Raw genomic sequence first — 23,561 nt, forward strand, 5'->3', positions numbered from 1 at the left:
ATGCAGGTAGCCTTTGGTTGAAAGTCACAGATGAACACTGAGTATCAGGTGAAAAGAAGGAAGCTGGGAGAGAGCGAGTAGTTACTAACACAGAGATGGAATGCAGTTGTAGCTCAGAGTACAGTTCTCCACGAGCAGTGTACTCTCGGACCTGGACTTGCTGTATGGCCTGGCGTTTCGATATCTCCAGATGCGGCCTGGAAGACGTGTGCCTTTTGGGTGTGGCCCTGTGGATGACGCAATTCCTCGCCAATGTCGCCGATTGAAGCATTGTGCTGCTGTCAGAAGAAGACCCCCGTACTAGGCTGATATTCTCATTCATTCATTCTCTCTCTCCCTCTCTCCTCCCCTCCCTCTCCCCCCTCTCTCCCCCCTCCCTCTCCCCCTCTCCCCTCCCTCCTCTCTCTCTCTCCCTCCCCTCCCCCCCTCTCCCTCCCTCCCACAACAGATGGCTCATGTGGGGGATGGGCAGGGGTCACAATGTCAAATCTGTTTAAGAACAGGTTAAGTTCATTGGCCCTGTCCACACTGCCTTCAGCTCTCTCTCTCTCTCTCTCTCCCTCCCTCCCTCTCTCTTCTCCCCCCCCCACTCCCCCTCCCTCTCCCCCTCCCCCGTTAGTGAGTAACAGCCTGTCGGTCCTCAGGTTGGGGGACATGGAGAAGCAATGCGGCAGATTGTAACATCGAAGCAGCAAGCTGCTGGTCTCCCACTCTCGTTCTTGGTGGAGCGATCTCTCTCTCCCTCGCTAGTGAGAGAGAGAGAGCCTGTCTAAGATACCGAAGTACGGGGATGGACTAGTTTTTGATGGACTCGAGATTATGGTCCCTTTGGGGACTTTGCTGTTGCTTGCAAGATTGAGTGGTGGGGGGGGGGTGTGAGGGGGAAGGTCAATGCTTTTGCTGCCTCTTGTGCGTAGGAGTGGGAGAGGAAGGTTTTGGTGTTCTGATGTTTTTGTCATTCATTCTGATTTTTGGGTTTTTTCATTCCGGGTTTTTTCTGCTTTGTGGATGGCTGTGAAGAATAAGAATTTCAGGTTGTATACTGTATACATTCCTTGATATTAAATTGAATCATTGAAATACTAAATGGTTCCATTAATAGTCTGATATATCAGGCTGAAGGGCCTGTCACTATTCACCAAAGTGGATGCCCAGTAAATTCTAACAGAAACTTACCACAGGTTAATCCTAGTTCTAGCTAGGACACACAGACTGAGAACGAAAGGCATTCCCTATCGGGGGTGCAGGTCACACAGACATCCACCAGAAAGGCAGAAGAATCTACATTACCGCCTGATCAAAGCTGATCAGTGTGGACAGTGGGGTTTGAATATCCCAGCTCCTGTAATGTAACATTAATGAAATCGTCTCCAATCTCTTTTACTCTGTCGGGTTCCCCTAGGCACAGCTTGTTGATCATGAGGGGGGACAGGTAAGCTGAACGATGACAATCTTTATCCCAGGGTCAGTGGGTCTCAAACTAGTGGGCATGGATTGAATGTGATTGTTGTGACTGACTAAAAATGAGCCACATGAAAGCTGTACTGGCGTTCACTCAGCAGACCTTCAGGAGAGAGTGTCCAGAAGAATCTCACACTTTGCTGACAGGATGTTTTATTCTTCTTCAGGACAAAGATAACAATAAATGAGTTTCAAGGGCTATAATCACCTACTTAACTTTAGTACTTTGAACATTGGTAAATTTATAGAATTACATTTTTACAATGGCAACATATCTCAACTAACAATGCCATTTTGAATATTCAATGCTGGTATCTGTTCGAAAGCCTATGAGTACAAACTCCTCACAGCCAAAATATATCCCTTTTGTTCTCGTGTTGAACGACGGTTCCATGAATATAAAACTAACCAGAAAGTTAAGTGACTAAACAAACCTTTCATGAACTGTGCATTAAGTGGCAAGGATATAGCTTTAATAACCATATGGTGATAGCAGGGACATTTATCTGTTGTTTTTCACCATGTAGTGTCAACGGGGGAAATCAGAATGATTCGTTTCCCTGGCCAGCAAGTATCAGTTGGAAGTTAATACTTTATTTTCTAAAACTGGTTCTCATTTCTAGATAACCCATAATTATGCTACACTTAATGTCATAACTCCAGAATGATCCCTTAACAGTGAGAATGGGATATTTAAAATGGATAAAGCCAGGAGGCAAGAGTGGGAATAAAGAGAACCTTTTCTGGTTGGCTGCCAGTGACTAATGATGTTCCACAGGGTACTACGTTGCAACCACTTTGTTTTACCTTACATGCCAATGACTTGGATTATGGCATTGATGGCTTTGTGGCCAAGTTTTCAGATGATACAAAGATAGGTGGAGGGGCAAGTAGTTTTGAGGAAGCTGAGAAACTACAGAAGGAATTAGATTAGGAGAATGGGCAAAGAAATGGAAGATGGAATACAAAGTCAGAAAGTGTATGGTCATGTACTTTGATAGAAGAAATAAAAATGTTCACTATTTTCTAAATGGAGAAAAAAATTCAAAGATCAGAGGTACAAGGGACTTGGGAGTTCTTGTGCAGGATTCTCTGCAAGTTAATTTTCAGGTTGAGTCGGTGGTGAGGAAGGCAAATGTGGTGTTAACAGTCATTTTGAGAGGACTAGGATAAATAAGTAAGGACGTAATGTTTAAGACTAAAGTAATAAAGTACTGGTGAGGACTCACATGGAGTATTGTGAGCAGTTTTGGGCTCCTTATTGAAGAAAGCATGCTGAAACTGGAGAGGGTTCAAAGGAGGTTTATGAAAATGATTCCTGGATCGAAAGGCTTGTCATATGAGGAGTGGTTGATGGCTCTGGGCCTCAATAAGAGGAATAAGAAAGGTATGACCATGTTAATTGGGCTATATTATAGGTCACCCAATAGTCCGCAGGATTTAGGGGAACAAATTTGTAGAGAGATCACAGATGGTTTATGAAACATAAGATTGTGATAGTAGGCAATTTTAACTTCCCACTTATTGTCTGGGACTCCCGTTCTGTTAAAGGGTTGGATTGGAAATAGTTTGTCAAAGGTGTTCAGGAAGGTTTTATTAATATGTACATAGAAGTCCTAACTAGAGAGAGTACAATGTTAGATCTCCCTTAAGGGAATGAGGCAGGGCAGGTGACAGAAGTTGGAATAGAGGAACACTTAGCTTCTAGTGATCATAATGTCATTGGTTTCAATATAACTACGGGAAAGGATAGATATGGTCCTCAACTTGAGAATCTAAATTGGAGAAAGGTCATTTTTGATGGTTTTAGAAGGGATTTGGCAAGTGTGGATTGGGTAAAGGTGTTTTCTGGCAAAGGTGTACTTGGTAAGTGGGAGGCTCTCAAAGTGAACTTTTGAGACTACAGAGCTTATATGTGCCTGTCAGAGTAAAAAGCAAAGAAAACAAGTGTAGGGAAACAAGAGATATTGAGGCCTTCGCTCACTTGGAAGTTAGTCACAGTGTTGGAATGTTTTCTCTCTCTCCCCCTCTTGCTCAATCCTGCTGGAGGACTGTAGGAAGATGAATCTCAGAGTGCATCATGGTGCTCTTTTTGAAACTGATCTTTGACAATTTATCTTTTTCTCTTCCCTGTGCAGTCCATTTATTTTTGTCTGTCCTACATGTTCTTTGTATGTGTCCTATTTTGTTGCATTTTCTGAAAGTTTCAATTTTAAACCTGCATTGGTTTGGTGTATGTGAGCCTTTGCCACAACGGTAACACAATTTGTTCTGCTTCGACGTTGCAATTTTGTTCAATCTCTGGCTGCAGTTTCCATTATGACAGCTATTTCAAATTTTCTTTTGAATGCAAGTTGTGTTTCAGTTCTTGAATGTTTTCTTGTAAGACTCCACAGAAGTAAATGATCTCTGAGTGCATCAAGCCCAACACTGAATTGACAATGCTCAGACAATCTCTTCAGTTCAGCTATGTATGCTGTAAAGGACTCCCCTTCCTTTTGATACTGTTTATGAAACCTAAAGCATTCTGCAACAATGGCTTTGGTTCTAAATGATCCTGCATTACTTTCACAATAGCAGGCAAAGCTTCTTTCCGCTGATTTGGTTGGATCAGTCAAACTCCTAAACAAACGACATGCTTTTAAATTCAATGCACTCAGCAAAATTGTTACTCACTTCTCACTGGCTTTTTCTTTTTTTTTGAAACACTGCTCAATCTGTTAAGTTTACAAAACTCAATTATCTGTTGTTCAATCGAACACGTCAATCTTACCGATGTAAGATCTTACTGCTCTTTTTTAATTATTATTATCACCCTGTATTTACTGTTTATGAACCCATAAATTCTTCCATTTTCTGCCTTCTTTTAAACTCTATCGTGTCTTCCCTTCGAAGAACACGTGCTGCGCTTCTTTTTTTAAAACTCGGATGTCTTGCTGTGCTTCTTGGGTTTGTTTTAAAAATACCTCGTTGCCACTGTTACGTTTTGTAACTCCAAGATAGTAAACTAATTAAAAGAAAGGCACGAGAGTCTGAAGTGTGAGTCTAACTTTGTGTTTGCTTTTAGTGAAGCATGCATGTATCGTGTGGTAGCGTCATGACATGCAATTCACTTACTTTTACATATAATCCGTGGAGAATTATTTAAACAGACAAGAATGCTTAATCAAACAATATATTTACAATATTTCTCAAATATTACTGAAATATTAAGTACACAATAACAGGTGCTAGCTGAGTCCAACTTGGTGACAATGGGACAGTGCTGCATCCACCCTCCTGTTGTCCGTCTTCCCTTCACATTCTCCAGTTCACCCATCTGTCCTGCCATCCATCTCCCCCCAACTCCCCTACTGACCCCTCCACCATCATTCCGAACCTCTCCCAGACACTTCCGCCATCCCCCTCCATCTCCATTTCCCATACCCTCTACCCCTCTCACTTTACTCCCTCCACTCCTCACCCTCACCCTCTCCCAGTCTCCTCATCTCCCCTACTCTCTGCATTCTCCCCCCTCACACATCCACACCCGCTCTTCACCATCCCCTACCCTAACACATGGAACTCGCCCTCTCACCCCACCCTCCAGCGTCTACCCTCTCCACAACCTCTCCCAGCACTCTTGCATTCTACATCTACCCACACCCCACCATGTCTCCCCCCATGCTCCACTCCCCACCATCTCCTCCCCCCTCACCAGAACCAGAATCAGAATCAGGTTTAATATCACTGGCATACGTTGAGAAATTTATTAACCTAGTAGCAGTATTACAATGTAATGCGTGATAATACAGAAAAATAAATAAATAAGTTAATCAATTACAGTAAGTATATGTATATTAAATAGTTAAATTAAATTAGTGCATAAACAGAAATAATATTAAAAAAGTGAGGTAGTGTTCATTGATTCAATGTCCATTTAGGAATCGGATGGCAGATGGGAAGAAGCTTTTCCTGAATCATTGAGTGTGAGCCTTCAGGCTTCTGTACCTCCTACCTGATGGTAATAGTGAGAAGAGGGCATGTCCTAGGTGATGGGGGTCCTTAATAATGGACACCATCTTTCTAAGTCACCGCTCCTTGAAGGTGTCTTCGCTACTACAGAGACTGGTACCCAAGATGGAGCTGACTAATTTTACAACTTTCTGCAGCTTCCTTTGATCCTGTGTAGTAGCCTCCCACCCCATCCCCTCACTATATACCAAACAGTGATGCAGCCTGTCAGAATGCTCTCCAGGGTACAACGTTTTTGAGTGTTTTCAGTGACAAACCAAATCTTCTCAAACTCCGAATGAAATATACTGCTGTCTCGCCTTCTTTACAGCTGTATCAATATGTTTGCACCAGATTAGATCCTCAGAGATCTTGACACTCAGGAATTTGAAATTGCTTTCTGATCACTCTGTGAGGATTGGGTTGTGTTACCCTTCCTGAAGTCTACAATCAGCTCTTTGGTCTTACTGACCCCATTCCCTTACCCTCCACTCCCCACCATCTCCCCTACCACTTCCCTGTCTTGGGGAGTGGAGACAATGGCTGATCAAGACCTGTCAGGGTCCTGAGGACGGGTGGGGTCAGGACATCTTGGGGAGAGTGTCATCTCAGTATTAATTACTCTCATACACCACCTGTCCAGCAAGAGGACCACAACGTATCATAGTTTGGAGGCTTTCGTACCACAATGACCTGCAGAGCTATGTTGGCTGCTGTCAGGGCTTCATGCTTTGGCTCTTGGTAGGGTCACCCACGCCAAACAGATCAAAGGGTAGGGGCCAGACTAAAAGTGGTGCAACGGTCCTCCAGTTTCAGGGGATCAGCTCAGGGTTAGCAACTCTGACCGGTCAAACAAAACTGTCAGGGAAACAGCAAACACAAGGAAATCTGCAGGTGCTGGAATTTCAAGCAACACACATAAAAGTTGTTGGTGAACGCAGCAGGCCAGGCAGCATCTCTAGGAAGATGTACAGTCGACGTTTTGGGCTGAGACCCATCATCAGGACTAACTGAAAGAACAGCTAGTAAGAGATTTGAAAGTGGGAGGAGGAGATCCAAAATGATAGGAGAAGACAGGAGAGGGAGGGATGGAGCCAAGAGCAGGACAGGTGATTGGCAAAAGGGAATATGAGAGGATCATAGGACAGGAGGCCGAGGGAGAAAGAAAAGGGGGAGCGGGGAAGCCCAGAGAATGGGCAAGGGATATAGTGAGTGGGACAGAGGGAGAAAAAAGGAGAGAGAGAAAAAGAATATGTGTATATAAATAAATAAATAACGGATGGGGTACGAGGGGGAGGTGGGGCATTAGCGGAAGTTTGAGAAGTCAATGTTCATGCCATCAGGTTGGAGGCTACCCAGACAGCAATGAAGAATCACTCTATGTCTATGTGTGATGGATGAGGGCACTGAACGACATCTGGGGCTAAACAGAGAAGATGGCCAAGGAATGACAGAGAAGGAGGACCCTCATTGTTGCCCTCAATGCCAGTGGCATAATGTGCAGTAAGTAGGTAGGACACAACCTGTACCTTTCCTTGCAAGAGGCCATGTTGGCCATCAATCTGTCTCAACCCTTATCTACGTTTAGAGGAGGCCACTCAGCCCCTCAAGCCTGCCCTTGGATTGCTGCCATGTGCCAGTGAGGGTAAGAATATGATGATCTGGCTGATGAATGCATGGCTGAGGAATTGGTGCATGGGGCAGGGTGTCGGATTTCTATATCAATGGGATCACTTCTGGGGAAGGCATGACCTGTACAAAAAGGGACTGGTTACACCCGAACTCAATGATCTTGCTATAGCTGTTAGGGAGGGGTTAAGTTAATTTGACAGGGGATGGGGGCTAGAGAAATAGGGCTGAGGATGAGGCAGTTGGCGTACATGTAGATACAGTCGGTAGTGAGACTTTTGGGAAAGACAGGCAGATGACTAGGCAAAATTGCATTCACTGGGATGTGTTGAAGTGTATCATGGGGGAGCAAAATCAAAAAGGATGGTGAATACAGGACTGCAGGTGTTATATTTCAGGCTTAAAAAAGATTGTAGGTGGGAGCTTAACACCCAAAGATGCATGTTGTATCGAAAGGACAGGCAGGTAGGCAGTGGCTGTTGGGGTGATTCTGTTGGTAATGAATGAAATCAAAAAATCCTAAGAAAGAAGTGACATAGGACTGGAATATGTAGAATTCTTGAAAGTAGAGTTAAGAAACTGCAAGGGTGAAAATAGCTTGATAGGACATACTGTATATACAGGTTTCCAAACAGTAGCCAGGATGTGGGGTACAAATTCCAATGTGAGATAGAAAAGGCATGTAAAAAGGTCATGGGTTGATAGTCATGGGGTATTTCAATAAGCAGGTAGAATAGGAAAATCTATTTGGTGCTGGATCCCAAGAGAGGGAATTTGTAGAACGCCTACAAGGTAGCTTTTTAGAGCAGTTTGTGGTTGAGCCCACTATGGAAAGGATAATTCTGGATTGAATGTTATATAATGATACAGATTTGATTAGGGAGCTTAAGGAAAGGGACCCTTAGGAAGCAGTAATCATAATATGATAGAATTCACGCTGCAGTTTGAAAGAGAGAGAAACAAACAGTGGAGTAAAGGGAATTACAGAGGCATAAGAAAGCAGCTGGACGAGACACTAGAAGGGATGATGGCACAACAGCAATGGCTGGAGATTCTGGGGAAATTTGGAAGACGCAGGATAGATACATCCCAAAGAGGAAGTATTCTAATGGGAGAATGAAGCAACCGTGGCCGACAAGGGAAGTGAAAGACTGTATAAAAGCATATAATATAGCAAAAATTAGTGGGACAGTGGCTTTTATACAGAAATAGAAGGCAACAAGAAAAGCAATAAGGAGAGAAAAGGTTAAAATGGAGGTAAGCTAGACAATAATATAAAAGAGGCAAGAGTGGATAACGGACAGCTGGAAAATGGCTCTAGATAGGTAGTACCAGGGGACAAAGATATGGTGGGTGAATGTATTAAGTATTTTGTTTCAGTCTTCGCTGTGGAAGATACCAGCTGCATGTCAGAGGACCAAAGTGAGTGTAGCTGCTATTACTAAGGAGAAGTAAAGGTCTGAAGGTAGCTAGATGACTTGGACCAGACGAACTACCTCCCTGGATTCTGGACGAGGTACCTATAGCGACTGTGGAGGCATTAGTAATAATCTATCAACAATCAATAGATTCAGGAATGATTACAGAGGACTGGAAAATTGCAAATGTCACTCCAATCTTTAAGAGGGAGGGAGGCAAAAGAAAGGAAATTATAGGGAAGTTAGCCTGACTTCAGTGGTTGGTAAGATGCTGGAGTCCATTATTAAGAATGAGGATTTGGGGTACTTGGAGGCACATGATAAAATAGGCCATAGTCAGCATGCTTTCCTTAAGGAATAATATGGCCTGACAAATCTGTTGGAATTCATTGAGGAAATAACAGGCAGGATAGACAAAGGAGAGTCAGTGGATATTTTTAACTTGGATTTTCAGAAGGCCTTTGATAAGGTGCTGTACATGAGGCTGCTTAACAAAATATGAGCCCATGGTACTATAGGAAAGATACTTGTATGGATAGGAGATTAGCTGACTGGCCGGAGGGAATAACGGGAACATTTTCTTGTTGGCTTTCGGTGACTAGTGGTACACTGTAGGGGTTGGTGTTGGGTCCACTTCTTTTCATGTTATATGTCAATGATTTTGATGACAGAATTGATGGTTTTGTGACCAAATTTGCAGATGATACGAAGATAGGTGGAGGGGCAGGTCACTTTGAGGTAGCAGGGAGTCAGCAGAAGGACTTGGACATATTAGGAGAATGAGTAAAGAAGTGGCAGATGGAATGTAACGTTTGGAAGTGTGTGGTCATGTACCTTGGTGGAAGGAATAAATGGCATAGACTATTTTCTAAATGGGGAGAAATGTCTCAAATCAGAGGTGCAAAGGTACTTGCAAGTCCTTGTGCAGCATTCCCTAAAGTTTAACCAGCGGGTTGTGGCGACAGTAAGGAAAGCAAATGAAACATTAGCATTCATTTCAAGGGGACTGGTATATTCAAGATTCAAGATTAGTTACGTATTGTCATTCCTCAGTACACAAGTGTAAAAGAGAGCAAAACGTTTGTTCTCCAGACCTGATGCAGCATGAAAAACACAAAAAGCATAATGAGAACAATAAAAAATGCAATAAGTAAATCCAAGGTTAGCTTATAAACATTGACTTATTGTTTGTACATAAAGTGATGCATGCAATGCCTGCATTCATTTAGAGAGGACTGAAATATAAAAGCAAGGATGTAATGCTGGGGCTTTACAAAGCACCGGTCAGAGTGCGTAGTTTTGAGCCCCTTATCAAAGAAAAAATGTGCTGGCATTGGAGCGCGTCCACAGGAACTTTACGAGACAGAAAGGGTTAATGAATGAGGAGTGTTTGATGACTCTGGGCTTGTACTTGCTGGAGCTTGGAAGAATGACTGGGATCTCCAATATAGAAAGGCCTCGATAGAGTGTACATGGAGAGGATGTTTCCTATAGTGGGGAGTCTAAGACCAGAGGGAACAGCCTCAGAATAGAGGGATGTCCATTTAAAACAGAGAGGAGGAGGTATGACTTTAGCCAGAGTATTGTGTATCTGTGGAATTCATTGCCACAGATGACTGTGAGGCCAAGTCATTGAGTATATTTAAAGCAGAGGTTAATACGTTCTTTACTAGCAAGGCCATTAAGGTTGATTGTGTGAAGGCAGGAGAATGGGTTTGAGACTGAAAATCAATCAGAATCAGATTTAATATCACCGGCATAAATTGTGACATTTGTTGTCTTTGTGGCAGCAGTACAATACATAATAAGAGAAAAAACTGTGGATTACAGTAAGCATATATATTAAATAGTTAAATTAGTGCAAAAATAGAAAAATGAAGTCGTGAGGTAGTGTTCATTGGTTCAATATCCACATCATCACTGTGAGTGTGACTCGATGATAGACATTAAGGCAGCTTACCCTGCTCTTCTTGTGCACTGATATAACTGGTCAGCCAGATGATCAGACTTTTCAAAGTGTTGGGCATGGGATAGCACAGTAAGTGCTTTTGATGGTGGTGTAACAGTGGGCCAGTGTGTTCATTCCTCTGCTACTACAAATGATTTGTTGGTAATAACTACTTAGAGACTTTTTCAATCCGGCCTGGTTAATATCCCCAAAATGACACTGGCCTAAACCTAAGGTGGGATGTACACCATTACCAAGATGATTGCTGAAATCTCCCCGTGGCGACGCTTAATCATAAAATGTTTCTGGTCGGGTAAGCAGGACTGAGACAGCATCACAACATTTGTATACACAAGGAGTTGGTCGTGAAGCATACTCCATATCCACTGCCTTTGAAAGACTCAGCAGTCCTATCTTGGCGATGCATTGTGAACCCACCGAGCTGCTTCGCTGCATCTGGGGTGGAGGGGTTAGCCAAGATTCCACCAAACAAAAAAAGACGCAACAGCTTTTAACGTCCCTCTGGTACAACAATCTAGGTCTGAGATCTTTGATTTTATTTATCAGGGACTGTACGTTTGTCAGCAAGGTGGTCAATATTGGGAGTCGAAAGTCACGCTTCCTTAGACAAACTTTTAAACCACAGTGGCACCCTTTCTTCTGCTATCTTAAAGGGGAACCACACCAGTGATGGGCTGAATGGCCTAACTCTGCTCCTATGTCTTATGGTTATTCAACACAATAGTGGCTGTTCTAAGCTGATCTCAGCTCGATGTGCCCGTGTCGCACCACCCCTCAGTTCCTCCTTATTTAGCACCAATTGACCCCTTTCCATGGCACCCTCACTGATGAAGAGAGATACCTCATCAAGATACTCAGCAAATACCCTATCAAAGCCCCAAGGATCGGATGTGAATATACTATAAATTCAGGCCCAAATTGTCTCACCTCTGCTGGTAGATCATCCCAGGAATTGTCCCGGTGAAACTCCTCTGGATGGCCTCCAATGTTGCTCTTTCATCTCTTTTAGCTCAGGGACCAAAACCACGCAAAAAACTCCAGATGTGGCCTTGCCAACATTCTGTACAAGGGTGATTACACCACCCTGTGTCTCTACTCCAGTCCCTGTGCAGTAAAGGCCAAAGTGCTGTCTGCCTTCTAAACCACTTGATGGAGGATCACAATGTCGTCTTCAGATTCCCTACCACTGTGTCTGTTATCAGAAGACTTCGACATGGCACATCCTGATCCCTCCTCCTGGTCATTAAACAGTGAACAACTGTGGCCTAGAACCGAGGCCCGGGGTATTCCAAAAGTTACCTCCTTCCAGTCTGAAAATGACCCACTTGTTCCAGCCACACACAAAACGCCCGAGGAACTCAGTGGGTCAGGCAGTGTCGATGGAGAGAAATGGGCAGCTGACACAATCATTGTATCACCTTTGCTCATTTAGGAAAGAATGTTTGTTCACTGTCCTGTGGTTCCCAGTATCTGCGGCTGAATCCGTGTTTTCCTTCCATTCCCTCTGGACACATAATAATGTGGCCAGTAGCATCCACACCACAAAGGTGCCGGCGTCAACCTGCACCAAGAAAGCCTAATCACTTACTCTTGAAGTTCAATGGCATTGCTGACAGTGAGTTTACCTCTGTCAAGTGCCAGGAGGGCCGCAGTAATCAGAAGCAGGCACATAAATACAGTGTGCTCTTAGTGGGTCTGCGGGACATGCCCACAACATGAAGCTATACTACTGGAGAGAGATAAACTGAGCAAATTCACAGACTGATGAAGGGCAGGAATGACCCATTCTGACACACAGAGAATTTGATGTTGTGTCTGAATGCCTGAACTGCGTCCATATAGAAGATAAGGTGTAGTTCCTCCAGATTGTGTTGAGCCTCACAGTAACACTGTGATATCAGAGGTCACCATAAAGATTAAAATGATCTTAGCTGTAATGCCGTTCACCAATTGCTGTGCTTTGTAAAGTTTTTACAGGGTAGAAAAGGCAAAGGATTTGAGAATGGGAATCTCAAGCACAATATCACGTCAGTTCTGTTGTGTCTATCAGTTCTTGAATGTGGAGGAAGAGACACTTAAGAAGGAACAGGAATACATGTACTTGTCTGTGATCTGGCCTGATGAATGGCCTTAGAGCTGATAGCAGTGAGATGTCATTTACTGAGCCACTGCAGCTGCAGATACACCAGCAAGTTCACACCAGGGAGGTGATTCCACCTGCTCTGTGTGTGAGAAGGGATTCACCCAAGCATCCAATCTGCAGAAATACCAGAGAGACAGCACTGGAGAGAGGCCAGTCAACTATTCCAAGTGTGGGAAGGGATTCGTTCAGTCACCTGAACTTCTGAAACACCAGCCAGTTCACACAGAGGAGTAGCCGTACACCTGTTCCGAGAGTGGGAAAGGATTCAGTTAACCCACCTTGTGAGGCTCCAGTGAGTTCACAATAGGTAGAAGACACAATTCTGTCTTACATGAGCAAAGAGATTTACTCAATCATCTCATCCTGGTGAAACACCCGCAACTTCTCATCACGATGACTAAATCCAGATGCAAATTCCCAGCTGATTGTGAATGTCAGATTCTGCTCATCACACCCAGGACTGAAACCTGGTCACTCAGCACTGGAGAGGTTTGTTCAGCTGATGTCAACTTTAAGCCAGCTTGGTGTTTAATTTTGTGGATCAGTGACAATTGAATTGTTCTATTTTAAATTGTGTGTCTCTGGTGTTTACTGTCTCTGCCACATGCCCAGCAGTAGAGAGGCCACTCAGTCCAGTTGGTCTCTGCCCACGTTTCTGTTCCATATCAGTGCGTTTAAATGTACCCCTGCTGTTCCTGTCTCGCTCACCCTGTGATGAGGTGAAGAGGTTTACTCTGAATTTCCTGCATGGCTTTCTGCAGAATGAATAAAATGATGAGCTCACTGTGGCTTTGTCCCAGATATTCCCCATTCCTCGGGGCTCTGGGCCAAAGAACACTGTCTTGGGGTGGTTAAACTTTTTCCGTGCTCTTTTAACATTTTGGGTCATTTTCACTGATTTCAAAGGGATGTGCCTCACTCCGCTTGGTTGCTTCAATACAACACTCTCAGCTGAAGCATGAGAGCAGAATGGTGGGTAAATCTTCGACGGAGCAGGGTCAGTAACAGGGGCACAATTGAGAGCATCCTGACTGACTGCATCACTGCCTGGTATGGGAGCTGTACTTCCCTCAATCACAGGACTCTGCAGAGAGTGGTGCGGACAGCCCAGTGCACCTGTAGATGTGAACTTCCCACCATTCAGGACATTTACAGAGACAGGTGTGTAAAAAGGGCCCGTAGGACCACTGGGGACCTGAGTCACCCCAATCACAAACTATTCCAGCTGCTACCATCTGGGAAACGGTACCGCAGCATAAAAGCCAGGACCAACAGGCTCCGGGACAGCTTCTTTCACCAGGCCATCAGACTGATTAATTCATGCTGATACAATTGTGTTTCTATGTGATACTGACTGTCCTGTTGTACATATTATTTATTACAAATTACTATAAATGGCACATCGCACATTTAGATGGAGGCGTAACATAAAGATTTTTACTCCTGATGTATATGAAGGATGAATGTAATAAAGTCATTTCAATTCAATTCAAAGAGGGGCCAGCATGAGGCGGGGCTTTGGGGCTCCAGAAAGTGGTAGGGGTCAGAGTTTCCAGGGAGGAGGAGGGAATTAGACCGGGAGGATGCAGCTATAAATGAACTATCAGCAACATTTGGAAACTGATTGATTGAAAAAAAATGTTGGTTATTTCTGCAAAATGCCAGAGGAACTCAGCAGGGCTAGGCAGCATCTGTGGAGAGGAATATACAGTCACTCTGGGCCGAGACCCTTCATCATACCTAGCCTGTTCATTCCTCTGCTTGATCCTCTGAGTTCCCTCAGCACTTTGTGTGTGTGCTGCTTTTGTATCTGCACTTGTAAGTGGGTTGGATGTTGATATGTGACACACGCGATGCCTGTTGATATTGAGTATATTGTTTGCGGGAGCTTGCTGCGTTAAAGTAGCTGTGGAGTATTTTTTCAACATAAAAACATTGTTTGGAGGTATATGGAAGTTTGCACTATGACCATGTGACATAGAACCGCCGCCCTCCCCAGAAACCTCCGCCGTTCAAATGCGCAGGCGTATGAGTCGCTGCGAGCTCCCGAACATCGCGCATGCGCGTAGTGCACAAAAGGCTCGGGAGGACTACGAGCAGGTAGGAGCGGCGTTCCGAGCGAGAATATTATTAGAACTGGCGTATGCACCGCGACTGAGGGACAATTGTTGCGAACTTCGGACACATTATAGCCGCGCAAACCGGGACCGTCTCGGTCCTTTCTTTCTCTTTCAGCCCTAGGATCCGTACCTGGGTCCCGGAAAGCCTTCGGCTGACGAGCGAAGGTCCCGGCGCCATTTTATCGGCGCATGCGCATTGCTGGGACCCGGGCGGGTAGACGGGTCTCTGGTTGGTGGGGCTTTCTGGGAATAGAGGCAGCCATGGTTGGGGTAGTCATCGTCTACCCCGCCAGTCCGTAGATTGTGTTTGGAAGTGTGGGATGAGGATGGATCTCTCAGACATTGCCGCGCTTCACCTGTCTAAATTCAAGTATTAGGAAATCGGAATAAGAAGTTAATCGGAATTACGTGTTAATCTCAATGAAGAGTCTACCTTGCAGTGAATGAAAATGTCAATTAGTGCTGCACGGAAAAAAGAGTAAAATCCTTCCATCAGCTTTATTTCTTGAGAAAAATCTCTTATTTACCTCATCTTGTTCTGGACCTTTCTACCCAAGAGAACATGTTTAGTACCATTCTCGTTGTGTACATAAACAACAGGAATTCTGCAGATGCTGGAAATTCAAGCAGCACACATCAAAGTTGCTGGTGAACGCAGCAGGCCAGGCAGCATCTGTAGGAAGAGGTGCAGTCGATGTTTCAGGCCGAGACCCGGGACGAAGGGTCTCGGCCTGAAACGTCGACTGCACCGCTTCCTACAGATGCTGCCTGGCCTGCTGCGTTCACCAGCAATTTTGATGGTCGTTGTGTACATAATGACATCAAACACTTTTGTCCTAGATAACAAGCGACCTGTAGCTTTCATATTGCAAAAGTGCCACACTTCAATAACCATGACTACTGCCCTTCCCTTTGCATTCATTAGCATTGCTATCAATGAATTCACCACTGGCAATCAAGTGGAAGGGTCAAACTAATTAGAAAGACTCTGGTTGGCTGCCATTGACCAGTGGTGTTCCTGAGGAGTTAGAATTGGGACCATTACTTTGTCAGTGATTTGGATAATGGAAAATGGTAGATGGAATACAGTGATGGGAAATGTATAATCATGCATTTTGGTAAAAGGAACAATACAGCAGACTGTTATCTAAATGAGGAGAAGGTTCAAACATCAGAGGTGCAGAGGGTCTTAGGAGTAATCGTGCAAGACTCCCAGAAGGATAATTTACAGGTTGAGTCTGTGGTAAAGAGGGCAATTGCAATGTTGGCATTTATTTCAAGGGGAATAGAATATAAAAGCAAGGAGATAATGCTGAGCCTTTATAAGACACTGGTCAGGTCAATAGCTTTGGGCCCCATATCTCAGAAAGGATGTGTTATCATTTGAGAGGGTCTAGAGGAAGCTCTGTTCTGGGAGGGAAAAGGTTAACGTATGAAGGGCGTTTGGCAGCTTTAGACCTGTACTCTGGAATTTAGAAGAATGCGTGGGGATCTCATTGAAACCTAACAAATGTTGAAAAGACTAGACAGGGTGGATGTGGAGAGGATGTTTCCTATGGGGGGGGTATCCAGAACTAGAGGGCACAGCCTCAAAATTGAGGGGCGACCTTTTAGAACAGAGGTGAGAGGGAATTATTTTGGCCAGAGAGTGGTGAATCTGTGGAATGCTCTGCCACTGACTGCGGTGGAGGCCAAGTCCATGGGTATACTTAAGATGGAAATTGATCATTTCCTGATTGGTCAGGGCATCAAAGGATATGGTGAGAAGGCAGGTGTGTGGGGTTGAGTGGGATCGGGGATCAGACATGATGGAATGGTGGAACAGACTCAATGGGCTGAATGGCCTAATTTTGTTCCTCTGCCTTATGGTGTCCAGGAGCAGCCGTGTAACCGCAAATGCTCTTCGTAGCCCTGTGGGTCATGAGCAGAACTTGAAGTAATAGGTACGGAGAGAGGCAGATTGAGACAAGTCACTGTTTGAAGACTAACAGAAATAGCCATTCTGATAGACAATAGGTGCAGGAGTAGGCCATTCGGCCCTTTGAGCCAGCACCGCCATTCACTGTGATCATGGCTGATCATCCACAATCAGCACCCTGTTCCTGCCTTCTCCCCATATCCCTTGACTCCACTATCTTTAAGAGCTCTATCTAACTCTTTCTTGAAAGAATCCAGAGAATTGGCCTCCACTGCCTTCTTAAGCAGAGCATTCCACAGATCCACAACCCTCTGTGTGAAAACGTTTTTCCTCAACTCCGTTCTAAATGGTGTACACCTTATTCTTAAACTGTGGCCTCTGGTTCTGGACTCCCCCAACATCGGGAACATGTTTCCTGCCTCTAGCTTGTCTAATCTCTTAATAATCGTATATGTTTCAATCAGATCCCCTCTCATCCTTCTAAATTCCAGTGTCTACAAGCCCAGTCGCTCCAATCTTTCAACATATGACATTCCCGCCATCCCTGGAATTAACCCATTGAACCTACACTGCACTCTCTCCATAGCAAGAATGTCCTTCCTCAAATTTGGAGACAAAAACTGCATACAGTACTCCAAGTGGGGTCTCACCAGGGCCCTGTACAGAGAGAGGAAATCAGAGCATTTGATGGTCAGTCTGGATGCCTGATCCGTGCCCAGTTAAAAAGAAAATTTGTTCCTCCAACTTGGGCTGAACCTCACTGGAACACTGTCATGTCAGAATTCATCATAGAGTAAAATGATCTAACCTGAAAAATTGTTCTTCACCCATTGAAGTCTTTTGCAAATCTTTTTACAGGTTAGAAATGGCAAAGGATTAGTGGATGGTAATTTCAAATGCAACAATATGCCCGTTTTGTTCTCCCTGTCCAGATGTGTAAGGAGTAACCACGCATTTCCTTTCTAATACCAGTATATCTGCTGTTGAGCTGTGGATATGACGAGGTTTATCATCTGCTGGAAATGTGCTGTGCTTTGTCTCTGAAATTAAGTTTTCTCTTTTAATTCAGTGAAATCCCACTGGAACCTGGGTGCTGAGAAAACTGCATTGATTGTGCGAGGGACTCACTGCATCTGACTTGATGAATTGCCAGAGAGTTGGTAGAGAACTCTGAGAAGGGATTCTGTCATTTATCCCACCTGCAAACACCAGTGAAGCCACACTGGGAAGCGGCCGTTCACCTGCACAGAAAGTGGGAAGAGATTCACTCAGCCATTTGACCTGGTGGCACACCAGTCAGTTCACACGGGGCAATGCCGTTCATCTGCTCAGACTGTGGGAAGGGGTTTTCTCGGTCATTTCAACTGAAAGTACATCAGCGAATTCACACTGGGGAGAGGCCGTTTACCTGCTCAGACTGTGGGAAGGGATTCACTCGGTCATCTCACCTACAGACACACCAGCGAGTTCACACTGAGGAGAGACCGTTCACCTGCTCAAACTGTGGGAAGGGCTTCACTCAGTCATCCAACCTGCAGAGACACCAGCGAGTTCACACAGGAGAGAGGCCATACATCTGCTCTGAATGTGGGAAGGGATTCACACAGTCATCTGACCTACTTGCACACCAGTCTGTTCACTCTGGGAAGAGACCATTCACCTGCTCAGACTGTGGTAAGGGATTCACTCGATCATCTGACCTACTGGCACACCAGTCAGTTCATACTGAGGAAAAACCATTCACCTGCTCAGACTGTGGGAAGGGGTTTCCTCGGTCATCTCAACTGAAATTACATCAGCGAGTTCACAGTGGGGAGAAGCCATTCACCTGCTCAGATTGTGGGAAGCGATTCACTCACTCATCCAACCTGCAGACACACCAGCGAGTTCACACTGGGGAGAGGCCATTCTCCTGCTCAGACTGTGGGAAGGCATTCACTCAGTCGTCCCACTTACTGGCACACCAATCAATTCACACTGGGGAGAAACCATTCACCTGCTCAGACTGTGGGAAGGGGTTTCCTCGGTCATTTCAACTGAAGGTGCATCAGCGAGTTCACACTGGAGAGAGGCCATTTACTTGCTCTGAATGTGGGAAGGGATTCACTCAGTCATCGAACCTTGTGACACACTACCGAGTTCACACTGGGGAAAAAATTTAAATAAGATGTAAATTGGATATTTAATCATCGCAGTTGCTGAATCCAGAGGCAAGATCAAGAGTGACTGCTGTTTTGAACTCTGTAATTACTGCTGCTGCTCATCACACCCAGTTCTGCACCCTAGATACTGGGCATGGGAGGAGTCTCTTCTGCTGGTGTTCACCTTTACTGGGCCTGGAGTTTAAGGTTTGGGATCTGTGACAAATAAATCAGTTCTATTTTAATCTCTGTCTCAGGTACTTAGTGAATCTACAACACACCCAGTGTACATTTAGGGAGTTAACTCAAGCCTGTTGGTCCCTGCTTGTGTGTTTGTTCCACAGTTCTTTTCAACATCCCTGCTGTTCACCTCTTGTTGTCCTTATGGTGTTGGGTGCCAGTCACCCCTCTGTGAGTGAAGAGGTTTCCCATGCACTTCCTGCATGACTTTCTGCAGACTGAAGAAAATGAGCTGACTGCAGTTATATCTGACGTGTTCTTCAGTCCTCTGGGCTCTTGGCCAAGGAGGAATGACACGTGGTTATTAACTTCCTTATTCCCTATTAATTTCAAAATGATTGGTCATTTTCACTGCTTCTGAGCGGCTGTGTCTCACACAGCTGGGTTGCTCGAATATACCACTATCCCCTAAAATCTGAAAGCAGAATGGGGAATTCAATGGAGCAGGGTCAGAAAGCAACGATGGTTCAGTACAGGACAAAGTTTGGGGCTCTGGACAGTGGTAGGGGTAAAGAGCATATAAGGAAGAGGAATACAGAGCATGGCAATGAATGACAGAGTAGTAACATTTGGGGGAAAAAAAAGGGTTGACTTTGATGTTGACACACACAGTGCCTGTTGACATTGAGTATATTGCTTGTGGGAGCTTGCTGTGTTAAACTTGCTACTGAGTTCTCATAAAACATGTCTGGATTGGTGCCTTTGGCAGAGGGGAGGCAATGCTTGCAAACTCTTTCAAGGGACTATTCTTATCCAGAAATCTGAGCTTCAGAACTTAACTATCACTGCAAATCGAGTGTGCAGGTGCCTGAAATCCAAAGTTGTGCTGATAGGCGTGCGTGTGTTCAGTGGACAATAGCTTCTGGAAAATGCTGCAGTGAACCTCCCAGGCACAGCTGAGTTCTTAATATTGAAATCTAAGGATTTGGGACTCTGACGAAATATATAGTTCCAAGTTTATCTCGCATGAAGAACTTATAATGTATCTTTCAGATAAGTAGATAACACAATTTTCTACGAATTGAAGTGGAACCTTGAGAACAGATCTGATGACCACAGCCTGGTTGATATCGGGAATAGTTGTGACTGAGGCCTAAAAGAAAGAACTGGGTCCAACTTCCAGTGAATTAACTTGTCAATTAGAGCTGCATGGGATAAGCAAACTCCTTGCATCACTTTTTGTTCTTCAGCAGGTCACCTTTATTGAACATCATCTAGTTCTGGATCCTTCTGCCAAGTGAGACCATTGTTCATTCTGTTCTGTCTGTGTGTATAATGACAATGAGTACCACTGCTCTGGGTAACAAGTGGTCTCTAGATTCCATACCACAAACGTTCCACACGTTAACAATCTGCAAAGAGAAAGTCTAGTCACCTACCCTTGACATTCATTGACATTGTTATTGCTGAATTCACCACTCAATCAGCTCAGGGTCACAGTGATCAGACTCTTAGGAGCAGACGTATAAATACCATGTGCTCATAGTAGGGCAGTGGGACATGTCCAGAGCTGTGGTGCTATAGCAATGGACAGAGACACACTGAGCCAAGTCACAGACAGCTGAAGGGCAGGCTTTTCCCACTCTGATACAGGCAGGTAGGCAGCCAGGGAATTTGATGCCCAGTCCGGATACCTGAACCGTGACAAGATAGAAGGTGAGTATCTGCTGTTTTGTTTTGAGCCAGTGTGATGTCAGAGCTCACTTTGGGGACTAAATCTCTCATTTGAAATGCTGTCCTTCACCCATTATATGCCTTTTGTAGAAAAGGCAAAGGTTTGTGAATGGCAATCTCAAACACAACTCATCTGTTCTGAGTGTGTCAGTTTACTAGCACTTGAATAACATTTGATCTTTGTGGCGTTGGAGATGCTGGAAAGATATCACACCAGTTCTAGCAAGTAGAACCCGGGCATGTGTTCAGTGTAGGGTTGAAGGAGTGAATAAATATTTCCTTTGTGACACTAGTATATAGTTGTCGATCCATGGAAAAGAAGGCACATCTCATCCCAGCTTGAAACGTGCATCTGCTTTGTGTAACTTCTCTTTGAAACCCATTGGATCCAGGCTCCTGAGAACACACCAGCATATCTTCACTGGAGTTCAGATACTCATCTGCTTGAAGAATGAGAGAGACTCACTGCATCATCTGACTTGATGTTGCACTAGAGAGTTCATAGCAAAGAAAAGTCAGTCACCTCTTCTGAGTCACAGAAACAGGCCCTTCAGCCCATCTAGTCCACACTGATCTATTTAAGCTGCCTAGTCCCTTTTGACCTGCACCAGGTCTAAAGTAATGCATACCCGTACCATCCATCTATTTATCCAAACTTCTCTTAAAAGTTGAAATTAAGCTCGCATGCATTATGTTGGCAGTTCATTCTATGTTCTCATGACCTTTTGAGTGGTGTTCCCTTAAACTTGACCTCCTGTTCCCCTAAATGTTTCACCTTTCACCTTTCACCCTTAACCCATGAGCTCTAGTTGTAGTCCAACTTGACAGTGGAAAAACCTTCCTTGCACTTGCTCTATCTATACCCCTCATAATTTTGTATACCTATTAAATCTTCCCTCGCTGTTCTGTGTTCGAAGGAATAAAGCGCTAACCCATTCTATTCTTCTTTTTCACTTGGGTGTTCAGAGCTGACAACATTCTTGTCAATTTTCTCTGTGCTTTTTCAACTTTATTTATATCTTTCCTGCAGGTGGGTGACCAATACTGCACATAATACACCAAATTAGGCCTCGCCAATGTCTTACACAATTTTCAACATAACATCCAAACTCCTGTACTCAATACATTGGGCCATTGTGTTAAAACCTTTCTTTATGATGCTATTGAACTGTGACACCACTTTCAATGAATTATGGACCTGTTCTACCGCACTCCTTAGTGTCCTACCGTTCACTGTGTAAGATCTACCCTGGCTGGTGCTACAGAAGTACAACACTTCATACTTACCTGCATTAAATTCCATTTGCCATTTTTCCAGCTGGTCCAGATTCTGCTGCAAGCTGTGATAGTTTTCCTTGCTGTCCGTTACATCCCAATCTTGATGTCATCGTAAATTTGCTGATCCGTAAGTTAACCACATTATCATTGATATAGATGACAAACACCAACAGACCCAGCACTGATCCCTACAGCACTCCAGTAATCAGGCCTCCAGTCAGAGCGGCAGCATTTACTACCACTCTTTGGCTTCTCCCACAGGCCAATGTCTAATGGAATTTACTATCTCATCTTGAATGCCAAGCAACTGAACCTTTGCTTGTTGGAAGAGATTCAGTCATTCATAGCCTGCAGACACACCAGAAAGTTTACAGTGGGGATAGGTCATTTACCTGCTTTGTGTATGGGAAGCGATATATTAAATCTTCTAACCTGCAGAAACACTACCGAGTTTACAGTGGGGAGAGACTATTCTCTTGCTAGGTGGGTGGGAGGGGATATACTCAGTCATCTAGCCTGAAGCTATAGCAGGGAGTTCATGCCACAGAAAGACAGTACACCTGTTCTTACTATGGTTTGGGGGGGGGGCGCGGGTGGAATTCATTCATTTGTCCAACCTGAAGAGACATCACAAAATTCACACAGGAGAAAGGCCATTTGCCTGCTCTTTATCTGTGGGAATTTCCTCCATCACCCTCAGTCATGAGGCTCTTGAACCAGAGGGGATAGCTTCACTTGCCCCATCACTGAACTGTTTCCACAACCTATGGACTCACTTTCAAGGACTCTTCATGTCATGTTCTCAATATTTATTGCTTATTTGTTTATTATTATTATTTTCTCTCCTTTTGTATTTGCAATTTGATGTCTTTTGCGCATTGGTTGATGTCCGTCTCATTGGGTGTGGTCTTTTATTGATTCTGTTGTGTTTTTTGGATTTATGGTGTATGCCCACAAGAAAATGAAGTTCAGCTTTATAGTGACATACATATACTTTGGTATTAAATTTACTTTGTACTTTGCAAACACATCAGAAAATTCGCTCCGGGGAGAGGCCGTTTGCTTACTCTTAATGTGTGAGGGAATTTCCTTGGTTATCCCATCTGCAGACACACCAGTGAGTTCACACCAGGGGAAGACTGTTCATTCATTTACTCATCTCATTCACTCATTTATCCCACCCGATGAGACACCAATGAGTTCACACTGGGGAGAGGCCATCACTGGGTCAGATATCACTACTCAGACTGTGGGAAGGGGTTCACTCCCGTTATCCCATCTGATGAGGCAACAGTGAATTCACACTGGGGAGAGGCCATCACTGGGTCAGACAGTGGGAAGGGATTCCCTCATTTATCCGACCTGACTCATCTGATGAGACACCAGCAAGTTCAGACTGGGGAGAGGCCATCCACCTACTCAGACTGTGGGAAGGGATTCGCTCAATTATCCGACCTGATGAGACACCGGTGAGTCTGCACAGCAGAGAGGCCATACACCTGCTTGGGGTGTGGGAAAGGACTCACTCAGTTTTCCCACCTTGTGCGGTATAGGGAGTTCACACTGAGAGGCTGTAC

The 23,561-nt window shown here is 44.5% G+C and overlaps 1 protein-coding gene across 2 annotated transcripts; it reads left to right on the plus strand.

Annotated features, from left to right (window-relative positions):
* Window positions 1-14,675: 14,675 nt before the first annotated feature.
* On the plus strand, window positions 14,676-23,100 carry LOC134339357 (gastrula zinc finger protein XlCGF8.2DB-like). 2 transcript variants are annotated; one of them, XM_063035788.1, is made up of 2 exons: window positions 14,676-14,713; window positions 17,721-23,100. In XM_063035788.1, the coding sequence occupies exon 2, from the start codon at window positions 17,965-17,967 to the stop codon at window positions 18,811-18,813; it is 849 nt and encodes a 282-aa protein (XP_062891858.1). In that variant the 5' UTR covers window positions 14,676-14,713; window positions 17,721-17,964; the 3' UTR covers window positions 18,814-23,100. The 2 variants fall into 2 exon arrangements, with proteins under 2 accessions (XP_062891858.1, XP_062891859.1); XM_063035789.1 differs by having other exon boundaries at window positions 14,692-14,713; window positions 17,510-23,100.
* The last annotated feature ends 461 nt before the right edge of the window (window positions 23,101-23,561 follow it).

Source organism: Mobula hypostoma, chromosome 29 (genome assembly GCF_963921235.1).
Source record: "Mobula hypostoma chromosome 29, sMobHyp1.1, whole genome shotgun sequence".
Lineage (NCBI taxonomy): Eukaryota > Metazoa > Chordata > Chondrichthyes > Myliobatiformes > Myliobatidae > Mobula > Mobula hypostoma.

What these genes read in the sequence shown, in the direction of transcription:
- LOC134339357 (XM_063035788.1), top strand. Translation starts at nt 17,965, where the DNA reads ATGCCGTTCATCTGCTCAGACTGTGGGAAGGGGTTTTCTCGGTCATTT.